Consider the following 17,650-nt stretch of genomic DNA (forward strand, 5'->3'; position numbering starts at 1 on the left):
CCTGACCTGGCTCCGGCTCTTGAGGACTGGAATTGCCTACCCCTGGTTCGGAACATTAGATTCAAAACGAGACGCTGTTATGACCAGACATTGCTTCTAGGGTTATAAAGCTAGCTCAGATACAAGGGATAATATTTGAAGGGGTGATGGTCCTACTGGGATTTTCTCTTCTTTTTAAATCTAATATTGTCTAATCATTTGTCATAGTGCTATTCTGATTTCATGTTAAACACATTTACATTGCATAAATCTGGTATGAAGCAAAATCCAAATCCCTTTTATTTCACGAGGTGCCTTATCAGATTCTATGCTCCAAGTGTGGTGCAGGAAAATCAAACAAAACGAAAATGCAAAGAGCAAGGTTACCAACTAAACACCAATAAAATCGCCATACTAAGGACTGCTACAAGCACATATAATATCGTTTTAGAAATAGTAAGCGGTGTGAGTAACCCAGTTAGAGGACCGCTCCTTGGTGCGCTTTGCCGAGCTGTGAGAAGTGAAAATGGATTTATAAGCCTCAGATTTCTCGTCCCCGTTTGCTAAGGGTCTCTTCGTGGCAGCGGATGAAGGCTTTCCCGATGTCGATGCGTCTCCGTCATCTGCAGGAGAAAACCAGAAAAGGGTAACGTGTTTTTGCACAAGTCCAGAAAACCTTCAGCAGAGCAGGGGATGCAAGAGTCCAAGCGCCGCAAACGTTCCAGGTTTTCAGGATACTCCTCATGAATGGGCATGAGTTAGATTTGTATACAATAGAGGTAGTATCGTGCAGATCTCTCTCATATATATTTATGACCTCAACCACAAGGCAGCTCAAATCTATAAACGTTCACATTTTTATCATAACTATATAGCATATATCAACCATTCATAAATATTAAACATCTTATCAGAACATAAGAATTGCTGCTGCTGGGTCAGACCAGTAGTCCTTCGTGGCCAGCAGTCCACTCATGCGGCAGCCCTCTGGTCAAAGACCAGAACCCTAACTGAGACTAGCCCTACCTGCATACGTTCCGGTTCAGCAGGAACTTGTCTAACTTTGTCTTGAATCTCTGGAGGGTGACAGACTGTGGAATAGCGTTCCAGTTTTCTACCACTCTCTGGGTGAAGAAGAACTTCCTTACGTTCCTACGGAATCTATCCCCTTTCAATGTTAGAGAGTGTCCTCTCGTTCTCCCTACCTTGGAGAGGGTGAACAACCTGTCCTTATCTACTAAGTCTATTCCCTTCAGTACCTTGAATGTTTCGATCATGTCCCCTCTCAATCTCCTCTGTTCAAGGGAGAAAAGGCCCAGTTTCTCTAATCTTTCACTGTACGGCAACTCCTCCAGCCCCTTAACCATTTTAGTCACTCTTCTCTGGACCCTTTCGAGTAGTACCGTGCCCTTCTTCATGTACAGCAACCAGTCCTGGACGCAGTACTCCAGGTGAAGGCATAACACATTAGACTCGCACAACAATGAAAGCCGTCCCGCACACATCTAAAAACTCTCCATAAGTGTCTAAAGTTGTCAATAAAGATTTTCTTATCACTGTGTTCCGTATTGTTTTTTCAATGTTCCAATTAAATTGTCTCTCTGTTACAAATCCAATCTTCACTCCTTCTTTTATTAGAGCTTGGTCACCGAACCTAATGGATAACAATCTGTTCGAAATCAACTTTCAAAAAGGTTTTCATCAGTCACACCTTTGGACACTTATGGAGAGTTTTTAGACGTATGAGGGAGGGCTTTCATTGTTGTATTGTTCGAATCTAATGCGCTTTTCAGCGGACTGCGTCCTAGAAGTTATGCTGTTTGCCAAGTTCTAATATTGTTTTAATATTAATAAAGTCCATCTCAGGAACATCATTTCTCCAACATTGTTTTTTGTTACATCCAACTCATGCCCATGTGTATGTCCCTCCACCCTCTCCCCGACAGTTAGATGCTAAGCAATATAGGTACACTATTAGACTTTAGACTACTGCAATATTATATACTTGGGCTCTCTAAAAACAAAACAAAACATCAAAACGACTGAGAGTCGTCCAAAATGCTGCAGTCCGTCTCATTTATGGCAAGAAATCAGACCATGTAAGCCCATATTACAAAAAACTACACTGGCTGCCTGTGGAAGCAAGGGTCATTTTTAAGTTTGCTTGCCTTTGCTTCAAAACCATGACAGGTTCATCCCCATCCTATCTGTCTCACCAATTCGAATTCCCAGGCACAACTAATACATACAGTACCTACTTGTTCGTTTTTCCATCCCTAAAGGGCTGCACCTACAAGAGATACCTCGCCAGAACACTATCATTCCAAGCAGGCAAATGGACCAAATGGTTAACCAACTTCATCTCAAACGCACTTTCATACCAAACGTTTAGAAAGTCAATAAAAACCTATCTCTTTGACAAATTTCTTTGACCCCCCCTTCAACCTGATGTACTTCCAATACACTTCCAGATAAACCTGACTAAACTTAACATGCCAGTGTAAATTTGAAAGTTCTCTGTAATGTCGCTGTCTATATACAGTCTCATACCTTGTAAACCGCTTAGAATGGTTTATGGTATGGCGATACAGTACTCCCCCGATATTCGCAGGGGTTCCGTTCCAGGAACCCCCGCGAATCTTGAAAAACCGCGAATACAGTTTATCATGGGGGAGCCTGGAGAGGGCAGCAGGAGAGCAGCCGAAGCGCCGCGAGTGCAGGAAATCACTCACGGTACGCTCCATAGAAACATAGAAGATGACGGCAGAAAAGGGCTACAGCCCATCAAGTCTGCCCACTCTGCTTACCCACCCCCTGTCTATGCCCTAATGACCCAATTTCCTTATCTTGACCCTCGTAGGGATCCCACATGGGTATCCCATTTATTCTTAAAGTCTGGCACGCTGTCTGCCTCGATCACCTGCACTGGAAGTTTGTTCCAATACTTTCTGGTGTCGCCATGAAATTTTCCGCCCCTGAGTTTGAGCGGGTGCCCTCTTGTGGTCCCTTGAGAAAGAAAATATCATCTTCCACTTCGACATGTCCCGTGAGGTACTTAAATGTTTCGATCATGTCTCCCCTCTCCCTACGTTCCTCAATTTGTTCAGTCTCTCTTCGTACGAGAGACCCTTGAGCCCCGAGATCATCCTGGTCGCCGTCCAACCGCCTCTTCCTGCACTAAGTCGTGCCTTATCCAATCAGGAGCTGCATGTCATAACTTATTGAGCTGAAGTGCAAAAGTCACCAGTAAATAAGTAAAACACTAACCGCCCGATATTTAAATCCATGCAACTAGCCAGGACGAGCTCGTAACTAGTTAAATGGCACACACACATCTTCAGTCACCACCCCATATACCCCTCCTGTGGCATACATGCCCAGCCCCTCCCCAGTAGTTGTCTCCCAATAAGGACTCCTTCCTCAAACTGAATTCTCTCCAGCTTTTTATCTTCTTCACCTGCACATACTGCCCCAGAAGCTGCCTCTCTGTAGGTCCTACCTATGCGGGGATAGGAAGCCGCTGCAAAGAGATGGCTTCCGGACCAGGCCGTTGCTGATGCTGGCTGCCCAAACATTGAATTATAGCAGCTAGGGAGGAGGTAGGTGGGAGAGTTGGGATCAATTTTTGGATGTATGGATCTTGGGCTTTTGTCGGCTTGGATTCACGTACTGGTAAAGGAGTTGTTTTGTTCTGTGGATCCCGTATTACAGTGATCCCTGACGCAGGCGCTTATGTTCACCGAAACACAGTACTGTGTCGGGTCCATGTTACTGTACGTCCCAGACTGAAATAAACAAGATTTTACTTCACATCGCTGGCTCTTGTGGAGTGCTTGTTGTCTGTTCCCACTGTTTTCTTTTATATTATCTGCACCATTTGGCGTATTTGTGAAGAATTATTGCAATAAACTTTAACATCAAGTACCACAGTTCTGTTTTTGTTTTTGGCTCTCCCTTGGTTTCCTGTGGAACTTGATGGTGTTCTTTTCGTTGTGTACTTTGGAGGAAAGGCAGAAGAGAGATATGATAGATAGGTTTAAATATTTTTATGGCATAAATATATATGAGGTGAGTCTCTTTCAATTGAAAGGAAACTCCAGAGTGAGAGGGTATGGGATGAAGTTAAATGGTGATAGGCTCTGGAGTCTAAAAAAATACTTTTTAAGAGTGGTAGATGCATGAAATAGTCTCCCAGTAGAGGTGGGACAGGCCAATGGGATCTCTTTGGAAAAGGAGGAGATAGTAGATGCTGTGGATGGGCAGACTGGATGGGCCATTTGGCCTTTATCTGCTGTCATGTTTCTCTTTCTATATTTGAGGCTCAAAGAGTTTAAAAACAGAGGGGTAAAAAAAAAAAAAAAAGAAACCACAACATTCAAGATATAACCCCCCTTCATCAACCAATCATCCAGCCAAAGAGGGCACCACATGAAACCTCTCAGCCATACCACACAGCCATACCTGTCAATCATCCCCTACCCCACCCCCCAGGGTTGTGAGTTGTTTCTCTTTTTTGGTTTAGGGTTGTTGAAAATGCAACAGGGATTTTCTCCCATAGTATATTGCTTAGAGCAGGGGTGCCCACACTTTTTTTGGCTTGCGAGCTACTTTTAAAATGACCAGATCAAAATGATCTACCAACAATAAAATTTTAAAAAACACAAAGCACAATGTATGCAGAGAAAATGTTAATTATCATTTATATTCAGGGGTTTTATCAGAGATCAAGGCAGATGACTTTAAAATACGCAATCTCACCTCAATAACAACTATACAAAAATAGACAAATATACCCCCTCCCCTTTTACTAAACTGCGATAGCGGTTTTTAGCGCAGGAAGCTGCGTTGAATGTCCTGCGCTGCTCATAGGCTCCCTGCGCTAAAAACCGCTATTGCAGTTTGTTAAAAGGGGGCCAAAGTGCAAAATATAGACAACAGATACAAATTCTCAAAACGGACACATTTTGATCACTAAATTGAAAAAATCATTTTTCCTACCTTTTTGTCTATTGATTTCATGAGTCTCTGGTTCCATTTCTTTCTTCTTTTTTTTTTTTCCTTCAGGGTTTTATTAGAGGAGAGAGAAGAAAAAAGAACAAAAAACAAACCAACCCCCCAGAGGAAGTGGTGTTGCAAGTGTACAGTTTCACCCTGCATGCCCTCCCTCTGCTCCGTCTGTTAAGCATAGCTACTCCCCCCATCCCACCTCATTCTTCACCATTTTGCTGTGTGTGAGATGACCTTCACATGCACAGAACTGATAGAAAGAGCCCTATGGAAGAGCACTTTGTTGCACCCATTCCTTAAATTCTGCACTGGCCGTAACGTTAGACCTGGACGTTGAAACCAGGTTCAGCCAGTTAAGCTGTAACATTGTGAGGGTTGAGGGGGAAGAGAGCTCTTCATTTATCAACCAGATACCCCCACCCCTTCCGAGACCCCTGAAAGTGCCTCATGCTGAGTTGCATTGTGCCTTCCCACTCTGTTTTTCCTCCTCTCCGCCCCTCACTGTTCCTCTCACAGCACAGCCTTGTGCTTCCCCCCACAGCACCCACAATGCTCACCGCACCAATGGCATGCCCGCAAGGGCAGGTAGCAGCACATACAGGGCACCACCAGGGAAAGAGCGATGAGTGCCATCCATCGCACGCAGAAGTGCGGGTATCCCAGATCACAGGAACAGGGGTCCGAGAACTCTCCCTCTGAGTTCGACATGCAGTGGTAGAGCATGCTCTCTGCACACCACATACAGGTGAACTGATAGACACAGCGGCTAATGGGATCCGGAGCGTCCTGACACTGCCCCCTCCCATTCTCCTCACTGCTGAAGACGTCCCTACAGTAGACACACCGAGAAGGTGCAGCGTCCTCTTCTCCCAGCTGCTCCTTGACATTCTTCAGCTTGGGGGATGAAGCCCCATGGATCTTACAGGATGGAGAGCCTTTGGGGTCCTTGAGGGAGCCTTTGGAGCCCACTGCATGGAAGTGGTAATCATTCTCTTTGGGTTTCCCACTCTTTTCAAAGTGCACGCACATGTCTATTTTGTCGGGATCCTGTTCCCGCTTTTGCACCACAGCACGCCTGTAGTCCTCATAGCCTTTGGACACCCAGAGGTCCTTGCATGGGCTAATCTTCTCCAGTTCCTGCTCATCATGGAAGGTGAGATGTGGCAGAGGCTGAACCTGTGCCGTGGGCGTGGCAACCTGGGCAGTACTGTACCCAAACTCTTCAGATGCTGGCGACCGTATGTAGCAGCTGGATGAGGACTCGCTGGTTACTATGGTGATGTGTTTGGGTAGCATCTCCTTCCTGCTGTTTGAAGAGGACTCACTGTCTGTATGCATTGTGACTGCATGATCCAAGCCATCTGCTTCATCTGGAGAGGAGGAGAAGGAGGAGGAAGAGGGAGATATGGAACCTTCTGTGAGCTCCTCCACAGCAGACTGCACACTCTTCTCAAAGGTCACAGCATCAGCTGGACTCTGGAAGGTCAGACCAAACTTGCTGTCATCTACCTTCCAGTGATGGAAGATGGGGTTCACCTTATTGTATACCAAGTCCTTATTTAATACACACTCAAGTATGGTTGTTTGATCTCGCAACCTTTCTCCGCGGATGATGTAATCCTGTTGGTGTGTACTCTCTGGGCGCTTGACCTTGCAAATCATGACATGACTGAGGCTGCCCCCTCCCATTGGCACCCATCCCCCGCTGGAATCATCACGTGTCATCACAACGGCTCGAACTCGGACCACGTAGTCTTGTTCCATGATTGCAGAAGCCGGCAGCGTTGCTTTGCCTGTCTGGGGGTTTTGAAAGAATTATTTCGTCTGCTCAAATGTTTCCTTTTTTCTCCCTTTCTCCCTTTTTCTTTGAGCATCACGATGCCGTGGAAGATGATGGTGATGGTCCAGGAGCCATTTTTCAGCTGGTAGCATTCTCCCTCCCTCCCCCCCTCCTCCCTCTTGCCTTCTCTCCCCTGCTCTTCCCTGGCCGCACCTGGGCTGCTCAGCGCTGGCCCTGGGCTGCCTCTGTCACCATTTCTTTCTTCTGTAAAGCCAATATTTCTTTCTTTCTCTCTCCCCCTGGCCCCCCTTCTTTCTTTCTCTCTTCCCTTGCCCCCCTCCCCTTCTTTCTGCCTTTCATTCTCTCTCCCCCTGCCCCCTCTTTCTTTCTGCCTTTCATTCCCTCTCCCCCGCCACCCTCTTTATTTCTGCTTTTTGTTTCTCTGTCCCCCTGCCCCCCCAAGCCACTGTGCCAATTTCTCCACTTCTCCAATTCTTTCTCCCTGCTGCTTTCCCGAGCCAGGCCTAGCACGTACAAGCACTGGGCCCACAAGACTTCACTTTCGACGTCAATTCTAACGGTGGGGAGGAAGTTCCAGGCCAGCCAGGCAGCGACTGGCAGGCCCAGAACTTCCTCTCCAACGTCAGAGTTGACGTCAGAGGTGAAGTTTTGTAAGTCCGGCGCTTGTACGCGCCAGGCCTGGCTTGGGGAAGCAGCAGGGAGAAAAAGATCGCAAAAGCAACGCGATCGACTCGCGTTGCCTTTGCGATCTACTGATCGATCACGATCGACCATTTGGGCACCCCTGGCTTAGAGCATCCATTTCTGTTTTTTTCTTGATCTAGGGGTATGTGATTTGTCTAGAAAAGGTTCACACCACTGGGGGCTGCTGCACTCTGCTCTGTATAATGCTCATGCTCTCGTTCCCGATGTTTCCTTTGCGTTTTGACTTACTCATTTGTATATTTCTATGCAATCAACAGCTGTGTCTATTGTGTATTTTTGCTGACTTTGTGGAGATGTATGTTCCTTGTTGCACCAATAAAGATACTTAAAAAAAAAAAAGAAACAGAGGGGTAAACTGAAGAGGAATTGTTGCTGAAGAGGAATATGAATTGAACTTGCAAAATCCACAGCTGCAGATACACATGCAAGGTCCCGCTTCCTATCCTCTGAAACCTTCGGGTTAAACTTATGGTAAGCAAGCTAATAACCAGGAGATAAATCCATACATGCTGAAAAAGAAAACATCCACAAAAGAACACAGTATGAGGCATATTTAACTCTTTATTTAACAATGCCGAACAGATCGGAGAAGGTTTCATGCCTCTGTACCTGGTCATGGTGCGCCCTCACCTGGAGTACTACGTCCAGCACTGGTCACCGTACATGAAGGAGGACACGGTACTACTCGAAAAGGTCCAGAGAAGAGCGACTAAGATGGTTAAGGGGCTGGAGGAGTTGCCATACAGTGAAAGATTAGAGAAACTGGGGCTCTTCTCCCTTGAACAGAGGAGATTGAGAGGGGACATGATTGAAACATTCAAGGTACTGAAGGGGATAGACTTAGTAGATAAGGACAGGTTGTTCACCATCTCCAAGGTAGGGAGAACGAGAGGGGAAGTTGAAAGGGGATAGATTCCGTACAAATGTAAGGAAGTTCTTCTTCACCCAGAGAGTGGTAGAAAACTGGAACGTTCTTCCGGAGTCTGTCATAGGGGAAAACACCCTCCAGGGATTCAAGACAAAGTTAGAAAAGTTCCTGCTGAACCAGAACATACGCAGGTAAGGCTAGACTCAGGGCACTGGTCTTTGACCTAAGGGTTGCCGTGTGAGCAGACTGCTGGACACGATGGACCACTGGTCTGACCCAGCAGCGGCAATTCTTATGTTCTTATGTGTTTCTATAGCTCTTATGGAGATCTGCATCTCTAAATGCCCGTTACGTTGGCATGGTTGCTCTCGTTCAATATCAAGATAAGCAAAGCAGCCGTTTCATCATCTGCAAATTAAAAGGTTAAATAGAGGGACATGATTTTTGCACTTTGACAAAGATTTGCGGAGAAGTGATGTACCCTTCTGCCACACCCCCCCCTCCCCTTTCTTGTAACATCCTCTCATACTGTAGCCTGGCTTTGGGATAAGAGATTCTACTGGACCAAATTATGTGCGTTTAGGTTGGTTATGTTTTCTCCGAGCAGATGATGGGTCCGAACACTTCAGTTTAGTGCCCAAATTCCAGGTGTACAAGGAACACCCTTTTAGATGCATTGAGAGACAACTCTCTGTCAGATGCACCAGTGCAAATGGAACAGAGTAAACAGTGGATTTTTTTCCCAGTTAACAGCTCAATGATCTGTTCAGCGTGCTGGAAATTCCTAGTTCTGTCACAGGGGGGAGCTGTTGCTTCTTTAGACTTCTCCAGAAACATCACAATGCCAGAGCAGATAGCTGCCAGCATCTACTGTAAAACTCACAACCTTTAAATGGAAAACCTGACATAGCTTTTGTAACATTGTTCATGTGCATGCATTGTTCATTGCATGCATCTGTTTATCAGACTTGTCATGTGATGGGAATGAAGGGATTGCCCTGCAACTGACTGTACTCCAGCCTTTTTGTGAGCAAAACATGTCAACATGTACTCTGGATAGAGTTACACAATTAAGGCTGAGGAGACGACGCACAAGCCTGCAGAGGCTGACCTTTAAGGACATGTAGATGCAATGGCTAAACACATTAAGAAACAACATACCTCAGAGACTGAGGAGAGTGTGGCGCAGTGGATAAAGCTACAGCCTCAGCACCCTGAGGTTGTGGGTTAAACCCACACTGCTCCTTATGACCCTGAGCAAGTCACTTAATCCACCCATTGCCCCAGGTACACTAGATAGATTGTGAGCCCACAGGGAAAAATGCTTGAGTATCTGAATAAATTCATGTAAACCGTTCTGAGCTTCCCTGGGAGAAAAGAATATAAAATTGAATAAATAAATAGTGTGAAAAGCTTCAGCCTCTGATAACCAGAGCTGGTATTGTGACATCATAATGCCTCATTCCACCAATGCCTAAGAGCCAACCTCATCAGTGATGTCACAATGGCTTGATCGTCCTGTACTTGGTTCACTTGTACTACATTTGGATTTCTAGAGTGGTGCAGAGGTTAAAGCTAGAGCCTCAGCACCCTGAGGTTGTGGGTTCAAACCCACACTGCTCCTTGTGACGCTGGGCAAGTCACTCAATCCCCCCCATTGCCCCAGGCACATTAGATAGATTGTGAGCCTGCTGAAACTGACAAGGAAAAATGCTTGAGTACCTGAATAAATTCATGTAAACCACTCTGAGCACCCCTTGGAGAACAGTATAGAAAATTGAATGAATGACTATTAACTTGCAGAAATCATCAACCTATGGTACAAATAACACTCAGATTAATCCAACCACTCCTTACTCAAAACTAGTAATGCAGACAAGTCATCCAATGCACAGGGTCCCATACAGCCCTCAGTACTGTTCCTACATCGTTATAAGTCCCCCAAAAAGTGACGCCAAAGTTTCTTTGTACCGATTTACAATTGTCCATTACATCTTACAGTTTGCCAAATTTTTATGCTTCTTTTGCTGTGGTATGTACCTAGAACTTAATGCCACATTGCTCTGGCAATAAATACAATAACGAATTATAAACTAGTCAGAGTATTCAGACCCCCGCTAGAGCACAACATCCTAACACATCTCCACAACAGATGAAGGGCCTCAAAATAAAATCAATTTTTCCTTTATCACAGTTTTTATGAAAAAGAGCTCCGTGGTAAAAGCAATACCTGAAACACAGATGCAGCTGTTAAAAAGTGACACTTTCAATACACATCAGGGCCCTTTTCAAACAACAGAAGACAACAAGAAAATAAACCTCCTAAAATAGAGATATGTGCAACCGCATGCACACACACACATACAGTGGCACCTTGGATTACGAGCATAATCCGTTCCAGGAGCATGCTCGTAATCCAAAATGCTCGTTTATCAAAGCGAGTTTCCCTATAGGAAATAATGGAAACTCGCTTTGATACGTTCCCCCCCTCCCCTGAGGACAGCGGCGCTGCTCTATCCCCCCCACCACGAGAACCGGCATTGCTCCCCCCGAAGGCCCTCCTGCGATCCGGCACCCTCCCCCCTGCGATTGGGCAACCCTCCGCGATTGGGCACCCCACTGCCGCGATTGGGCACCCCCCGCCACTTCTTACTGTCATAGAAACATAAAAGATGACGGCAGATAAGGGCCATAGCCCATCAGGTCTGCCCACTCTACTGACCCACCCCCAAGTCTACTATCCCAGGGATCCCACTCCTGGTGACAGGTTCCCTTGGCTTAACCCTCTAAGGGATCCCACATGGGCATCCCATTTGCTCTTAAATTCATGCACGCTGTTTGCCTCAATCACCTGCACCGGGAGCTCGTTCCAAGGATCAACCACTCTCTCGGTGAAGAAATATTTCCTGGTGTTGCCATGAAATTTCCCGCCCCTGAGTTTGAACAGATGCCCTCTTGTGGCTGAGGGTCCTTTGAGAAAGAGAATCTCTTCTTCCATCTAGAGAGCTGCACGGGAACGGGGACGACGGGAATCCCGCGGGACCCGCGGGTTCCCCCTTTGGGTCACGGGGATCCCGTGGGGACGCCCCTAGGGTCGCGGGGATCCCGTGGGGACGCTCCCTAGGGTCGCGGGGATCCCGTGGGGACGCCTCCGAGGGTCGCGGGGTTCCTGCGGGGATGGATGTACTCAGTCGCGCGGCTCTTCTCCCTACCTTCTCTGCTTGCAGCACAGAGCCGAACGGAAGTCTTCCCGACGTCAGCGCTGACGTCGGAGGGGAGGGAGGGCTTAAACAAAGCCCTCCCTCCCTCCGACGTCAGCGCTGACGTCGGGAAGACTTCCGTTTGGCTCTGTGCTGCAGGCAGTGCAGGTAAGGAGGAGAGTAGCCTCGCGGTTCGAGTGGCTACCAAGGGAGGGGGCGGTCCGCCCCCCCACACCCCGCCCCGGTTGCAGCACAGCCGGCCAGGTCCCCTTACTTTTGTGGCACTTCCCCGACCGACCGACAACAGCCCCGGTCCGACAATCCTCCCTGCCCTGTAGCCGCGAATCTAAATTATCTTCTTACAGCAGCTGTAATAAGGTAATTTAGATTCGCAGTTAAGGGCAGGGAGGTTTGTCGGACCGGGGCTGTTGTCAGTCGGTCGGGGAAGTGCCACAAAAGTAAGGGGACCTGGCCGGCTGTACTGGACCCGGGGCGGTAGAGAAGGAGTGGGGAGAAGGACGCTGAAAGGCCATGGGGAAGACGGGAGGGGGGGGGGGAAGGTCTCTGAAAGCACTTGAAGACAGAGGAGGGAGAAGGACGCTGAAAGAACATGGGAAATACAAAGGGTTGGAGAAGGACGCTGAAAGGCCATGGGAAGGGCGGGGGGGGAAGGACTCTGAAAGCACTTGTGGAAGACAGAGGGGGGAGAAGGATGCTGAAAGCACATGGGGAAGACAAAGGGGTGGAGAAGGACGCTGAAAGGACATGGGGAAGACAAAGGGGTGGAGAAGGACGCTGAAAGGCCATGGGAAGGGCGGGGGGGGGAAGGACTCTGAAAGCACTTGTGGAAGACAGAGGGGGGAGAAGGATGCTGAAAGCACATGGGGAAGACAAAGGGGTGGAGAAGGACGCTGAAAGGACATGGGGAAGACGGGGGGGGTGGAGAAGGACGCTGAAAGGCCATGGGGAAGACAGAGAGGGAGAAGGACGCTGAAAGGACATGGGGAAGCAGAGGGGGGAGAAGGACACTGAAAGCACATGTGGAAGACAGAGGGGGGAGAAGGACGCTGACAGGACATGGGGAAGATGGGGGGGAGAAGGACGCTGAAAGGAAATGGGGAAGAGAGAGTAGGGAGAAGACACTGGCAGGGAAGAAGACAGATGCCAGACTATGGGGGAGCGGAGAGAAGAAGATGGGTGCCAGACCAATTTGGAAGGGGGAAGAAAGGGAGAGGCACAGTAACAGAGCAAATGGAAGATGCAGAAGGAAGAGAGACAGTGGATGGAAGGAATTGAATGAGAACATGAGGAAAGCAGAAACCAGGCAACAAAGGTAGGAAAAGAATTATATTTCTTTTTTTTTATTTTGCTTCAGGATAAAGTAGTATATTAGTTGTGTTGATAAAAATTTATAAACATTAGAGGCTCTGGTAGAAACCCATTTGCAAAGTATGTATTCTTCCCAATTAATATTTTCAAATTAATAAAGTCTTTTTGCTTATTTGTAAATGGGTTTCTACCAGAGCCTTTAATTCAGTAGCATAATTAAATGAAATAACTATTTCTGAAGTTTATATGGACGGGCGGGGACGGAGGGGATTCCTCGCGGGGACGGGTGGGGACGGAGGGATTCCTCACGGGGACGGGTGGGATTCCTCACGGGGACGGGTGGGACTTTGGCGGGGACGGGTGGGATTTCTGTCCCCGCGCAACTCTCTACTTCCATCTCGATACGGCCGGTAATATACTTAAACGTCTCGATCATGTCTCCTCTCTCCCTACGTTCCTCAAGTGAGTACAGCTGCAAATTTTTCAGCCTTTCCTCGTACAATAGATCCTTGAGCCCCGAGACCATCTGGGCACCGGCACCTGCATGTCCTGTGCGTTGGTGCCGGTGCCCGAAGATCGGCCTCCTCTTCTTGCTGGGCCTTGAGCATCTGCGCATGCTCAAGGCCTGCAAGTTCACGTTCTCTCCGAGAATCTTGGAGAGAACGTGAACTCGCAGGCCTTGAGCATGCGCAGATGCTCAAGGCCTAGCAAGAAGAGGAGGCCGATCTTCGGGCACCGGCACCAACGCACAGGACATGCCGGTTCCGGTGCCCAGATGACAGTAAGAAGCGGCAGGGGGTGCCCAATCGTGGCGAAGGGGTGCCCAATCGCGGCGGGGGTGTGTGTGCCCAATCACAGTGGGGGGGGGGGGGGGTGCAGGATCGCGGGGGGGAGGGTGCCGGATCGCGGGGTGAGCCGCTCGCAAATCAAGGCACGTTCGTTTTCCGAGGTGACGATTTTGCGAATGTTTTGCTCATCTTGCAAAACACTCGCAAACCGGTGCACTCATAAACTGAGGTACCACTGTATATATATAATTATACACATACATACAGTACCTATCTATGGAGCCCTTTTACTAGACTGCGGTAAAAGTAGCCTTTGTGTGTTTTGTGTGGGGTTTTCACACTGCAGCTGCCATATGGACGATTTTCAAATTTTTGTATTAATGGGGATATGCTAATTAAAAGACATTACTGAGTGAGCATGCACTTGCATCTGTTTTGCAGGTGGTAATCCTGCATTATTAACCAGTTAGCTTGCGGTAATAAAGCTGCTTGGATAAGAACAGAATGTCCACTCTTCACTACCCCCCTCCCTGAAAAAATAAAAGTAAAATATTTTTTGGCATGTGGTTAGTACGCACTGATTTGGCAGTTACTGCAGGATGCCTCATCATGTACTGTGATAAGCCATTTAGATAGATACTTTTCTTGTTATGCACCTCCTCTGTGGAACATACGACCAGTCACATTATGTAACAGATGTTGATGATTTTCCTGGGTTTTTAAAGGCCTATTTATTTAGATCTGTTTATTTTTGTTAACCTTTTGTTATTTTCTGTTTCTTCTGAATTTGTGCATTATTATGCTCGTGTTTATTGTAACCATTTGATTGTACCCTGCCATGACTCATGGCAATTTGGCAGGTGATAAGTTTTGTAAGTAAAGAAATAAATATCCTCCTTTTAAGAATGAATAGGAATAATATTTTGGCACTAGACACAATGAAAGAACTTTTCAACGTAGCTGATTTCCAACCTACAAAGCCTGGCACAGATTTTCAGCAGTATTTAATTAAAAAAAAAAAAAAAAGCTGTTTAATACTGAAAAGCCAACTGTTTTTCATCAATAAGAGTTGGCAGCACTCTAGACATAATGTATAAACATACCGGCACTTTTGCTACTGGAAACAAACTGGATTTTTTCTCTGGCAGGCAAACCCTGGTGACTCTTGACGTCCGATGGACCTGGAGAGCTTTCCACAGCATCTGTCTGGGGTAGGGATTCTGATGCTTTGAATTTCTTTGGCTTCTGGAAACAGAGAAATGATAAGCAAAATAAAGTTAGGCAGTGCAAGTAAAATGTCATGAAAAGCGTATTAAGTACAAATAGTTATTGAGATTGCTCACTGAAGCTCCTTCTTCCCTATAGTCGGGAGTGCTACCGGAGGACTGGAGAAGGGCGGATGTGGTCCCTCTCCATAAAAGTGGAAGTAAGGAAGAAGTAGGGAATTACAGGCCAGTAAATCTGACTTCGGTGGTAAGCAAATCAATGGAAACGCTTTTAAAACAGAGATGGTGACGTTTCTGGAATCCTGTGGATTACAGGACCGGAGGCAACATGGATTCACTAGAGCAGTGTTTTTCAACCGCTGTTCCGCGGCACACTAGTGTGCCGCGAGATATTGCCTGGTGTGCCGTACGGTCAGGGCCGCCATCAGGGCAGTACCACCAGTCCTGCATTCAGGGGCCCGGAGCTGACAGGGGGCCCGGGCTCCCCCAGGGTCCTAGGCCACAGTCTAGGGAGAGGGGCGGTCCGCCCCACGTGGACAGGAGAGAGCTGGACGGGGGACCCGCGGAGTTCAATACATCTCGAGCCGCGAGGCTCGTCTTCTGTTCCTGCCTGCCCTGCAGCTAACATATAGCCGATCGCAAGCGTTCCCCGATGTCAGCGCTGTCGTCGGAGGGAGGGCTTAAGCAAAGCCTGCCCTCCGACGTCAGCGCTGACGTCGGAGAATACTTCCGTTCGGCTATTTGTGCGCGGCAGGGCAGGCAGGAAGCAGAAGACAAGCCTCGCGGCTTGAGCTTCGTTTTGCTGAGAAAGTTGCAAAGATGGGCTGGGAGGCAAACACGGAACACAAAAGGGGGGAGGGAGTGCGTTTTGGACACAAGGCATGAACTTGGGAGAGAGGAAGGGAGGGAAAGAGATGCTGAGGTGGGGGAGGGAATGGGTTTTTGGACACAGAAGGCATGGACTTGGGAGAGAGGAAGGGAGGGAAAGAGATGCTGAGGTGGGGGAGGGAATGCATTTTTGGACACAGAAGAAATGGACTTGGGAGAGAGGAAGGGAGGGAAAGAGATGCTGAGGCGGGGGAGGGAATGAGTGTTTGGACACAGAAGGCATGGACTTTGGAGAGAGGAAGGGAGGGAAAGAGATGGTTGTGTACACGGGGAATAGAAGAAAGGAGAATTTTTGGTCATAGGGAGGGAGTGAGGTACAGATAGTGGCATACCAGGGTGGGGGGGCGGTCTGCCCCACCCCGGGTTTACGTCCCAAGGGGGTGCACAGCTGGCCACCCTCCAGTGTTGTCCCTAGGCCGGCAAACTGCGGCTCTTTAGCCACTTGAGTGCCACCGCCGCCATCGGGAACAGGCCGGCGCCAAGTTCTCCCTGCTTTTCCCTGTGGGGCCGGCCAACTCTCGCCACTCGCGTCAATTCTGACGTCGGAGAGGACGTTCTGGGCCAGCCAATCGCTGCCTGGCTGGCCTAGAACGTCCTCTCCGACGTTAGAATTGACGACGGGTGGCGAGAGTTGGTCGGCCCCGCGGGGAAGAGAAGCAGGGAGAACTTGGCGCTGGCCTGTTCCCGATGGCGGCGGTGGCACTCAAGTGAATTACTTTATATATAGTCAATATAGGCACAGAGTTAAATTTTTTAACATTTTCTAATGGTGGTGTGCCTCGTGATTTTTTTCTTGAAACAAGTGTGCCTTTGCCCAAAAAAGGTTGAAAAACACTGCACTAGAGGTAGGTCTTGTCAGACAAATCTGATCAATTTCTTTGACTTGGTGACCAAAGAATTGGATAGAGAGAGTGTGCTAGATGTAGTGTATTTAGATTTTAGCAAAGCCTTTGACAGTGTTCCACACAGACGTCTAATAAATAAACTGAGTGCCCTCGGGATGAGTCCCAAAGTGAGGGGCTAGGTCAAGAACTGGTTGAGTGGAAGGCCACAGAGGGTAGTGATCAATGGAGATCACGCTGAGGAAAGAGATGTTACCAGTGGTGTGCCTCAAGGTTCTGTTCTTGGGCCTGTTCTTTTTAACATTTTTATAAATGATATTGCTGAAGGGCTGTCAGGTAAGATTTGCCTCTTTGCGGATATACCAAAATCTGCAATAGAGTAGACACCCAGGATGGTGTGAATAACATGAAGAAAGACCTAGTCTGAAATTTGGCAGCTAAAATTTAATGCTAAGAAAAGCAAGATCAGGCAAGGATCCTGGTCTTTTGTTGACTGCATGGACTAGTCCAAGTTTTCCAGGAACAAATAAGTAAAGTTGAAGATAAAAACTGCAAACAGATGGAAAACTACAGATAAAAACTGCAAAATAGCAGCAGAGAATCCGGGAGTGCCGGGAATTGGAGGAGGCAACTCCCAAGGGGTTGATGAACAGTCAAAACCAAAGATTGCAGGGCATTGCTGTGATGTGGCCCAATAGTTGCTATGCTTACGTTGCCCTGTTCACATGGGTGTGCTTAAAGTAGGATGTGGTCTGGTTGGTGATGTGATTGTGGGCTGCTTCGCGGCCTTCTCTTCTTTCCTCCCAGGTGTTCCTCTGCCGTATCATTGATGATATCAGTAGCAACGCGGCACACGGAACGCCCGGGAGGGAGAAGAGAAGGCCGCGAAGCAGCCTGGTTAGATTTTTGCTGACGCTGCCATTACCAGGTATATCGGTCTCGTGGTTGGCGGCATTCTAATGGGAGGGAGAGATGGAAGTGTCAGCGGGGGTTTGGCTACGTGGGGGAGGGCAAGGG

The 17,650-nt window shown here is 47.8% G+C and overlaps 2 protein-coding genes across 3 annotated transcripts in view; both read right to left on the reverse strand.

Moving 5' to 3' along the window:
- Positions 1–256: 256 nt before the first annotated feature.
- Positions 257–17,650, reverse strand: part of RTF2 (replication termination factor 2) — a 90,423-nt gene continuing 73,029 nt past the window's right edge. For both annotated transcript variants that reach the window (XM_033963772.1, XM_033963771.1), the window contains 2 exons: positions 14,781–14,922; positions 257–602 (listed from right to left, as the gene is read on the reverse strand). In XM_033963772.1, the coding sequence (XP_033819663.1) occupies positions 427–602; positions 14,781–14,922 (318 nt within the window). In that variant the 3' untranslated portion in view covers positions 257–426. The remainder of the gene's footprint in view (positions 603–14,780; positions 14,923–17,650) is intronic.
- On the reverse strand, positions 5,497–6,860 carry LOC117369330 (sprouty-related, EVH1 domain-containing protein 1-like). Its single transcript, XM_033963769.1, has one exon. The coding sequence runs from the start codon at positions 6,748–6,750 to the stop codon at positions 5,497–5,499; it is 1,254 nt and encodes a 417-aa protein (XP_033819660.1). The 5' UTR covers positions 6,751–6,860.

Source organism: Geotrypetes seraphini, chromosome 11 (genome assembly GCF_902459505.1).
Source record: "Geotrypetes seraphini chromosome 11, aGeoSer1.1, whole genome shotgun sequence".
In the NCBI taxonomy this organism is placed as follows: Eukaryota; Metazoa; Chordata; class Amphibia; order Gymnophiona; family Dermophiidae; genus Geotrypetes; species Geotrypetes seraphini.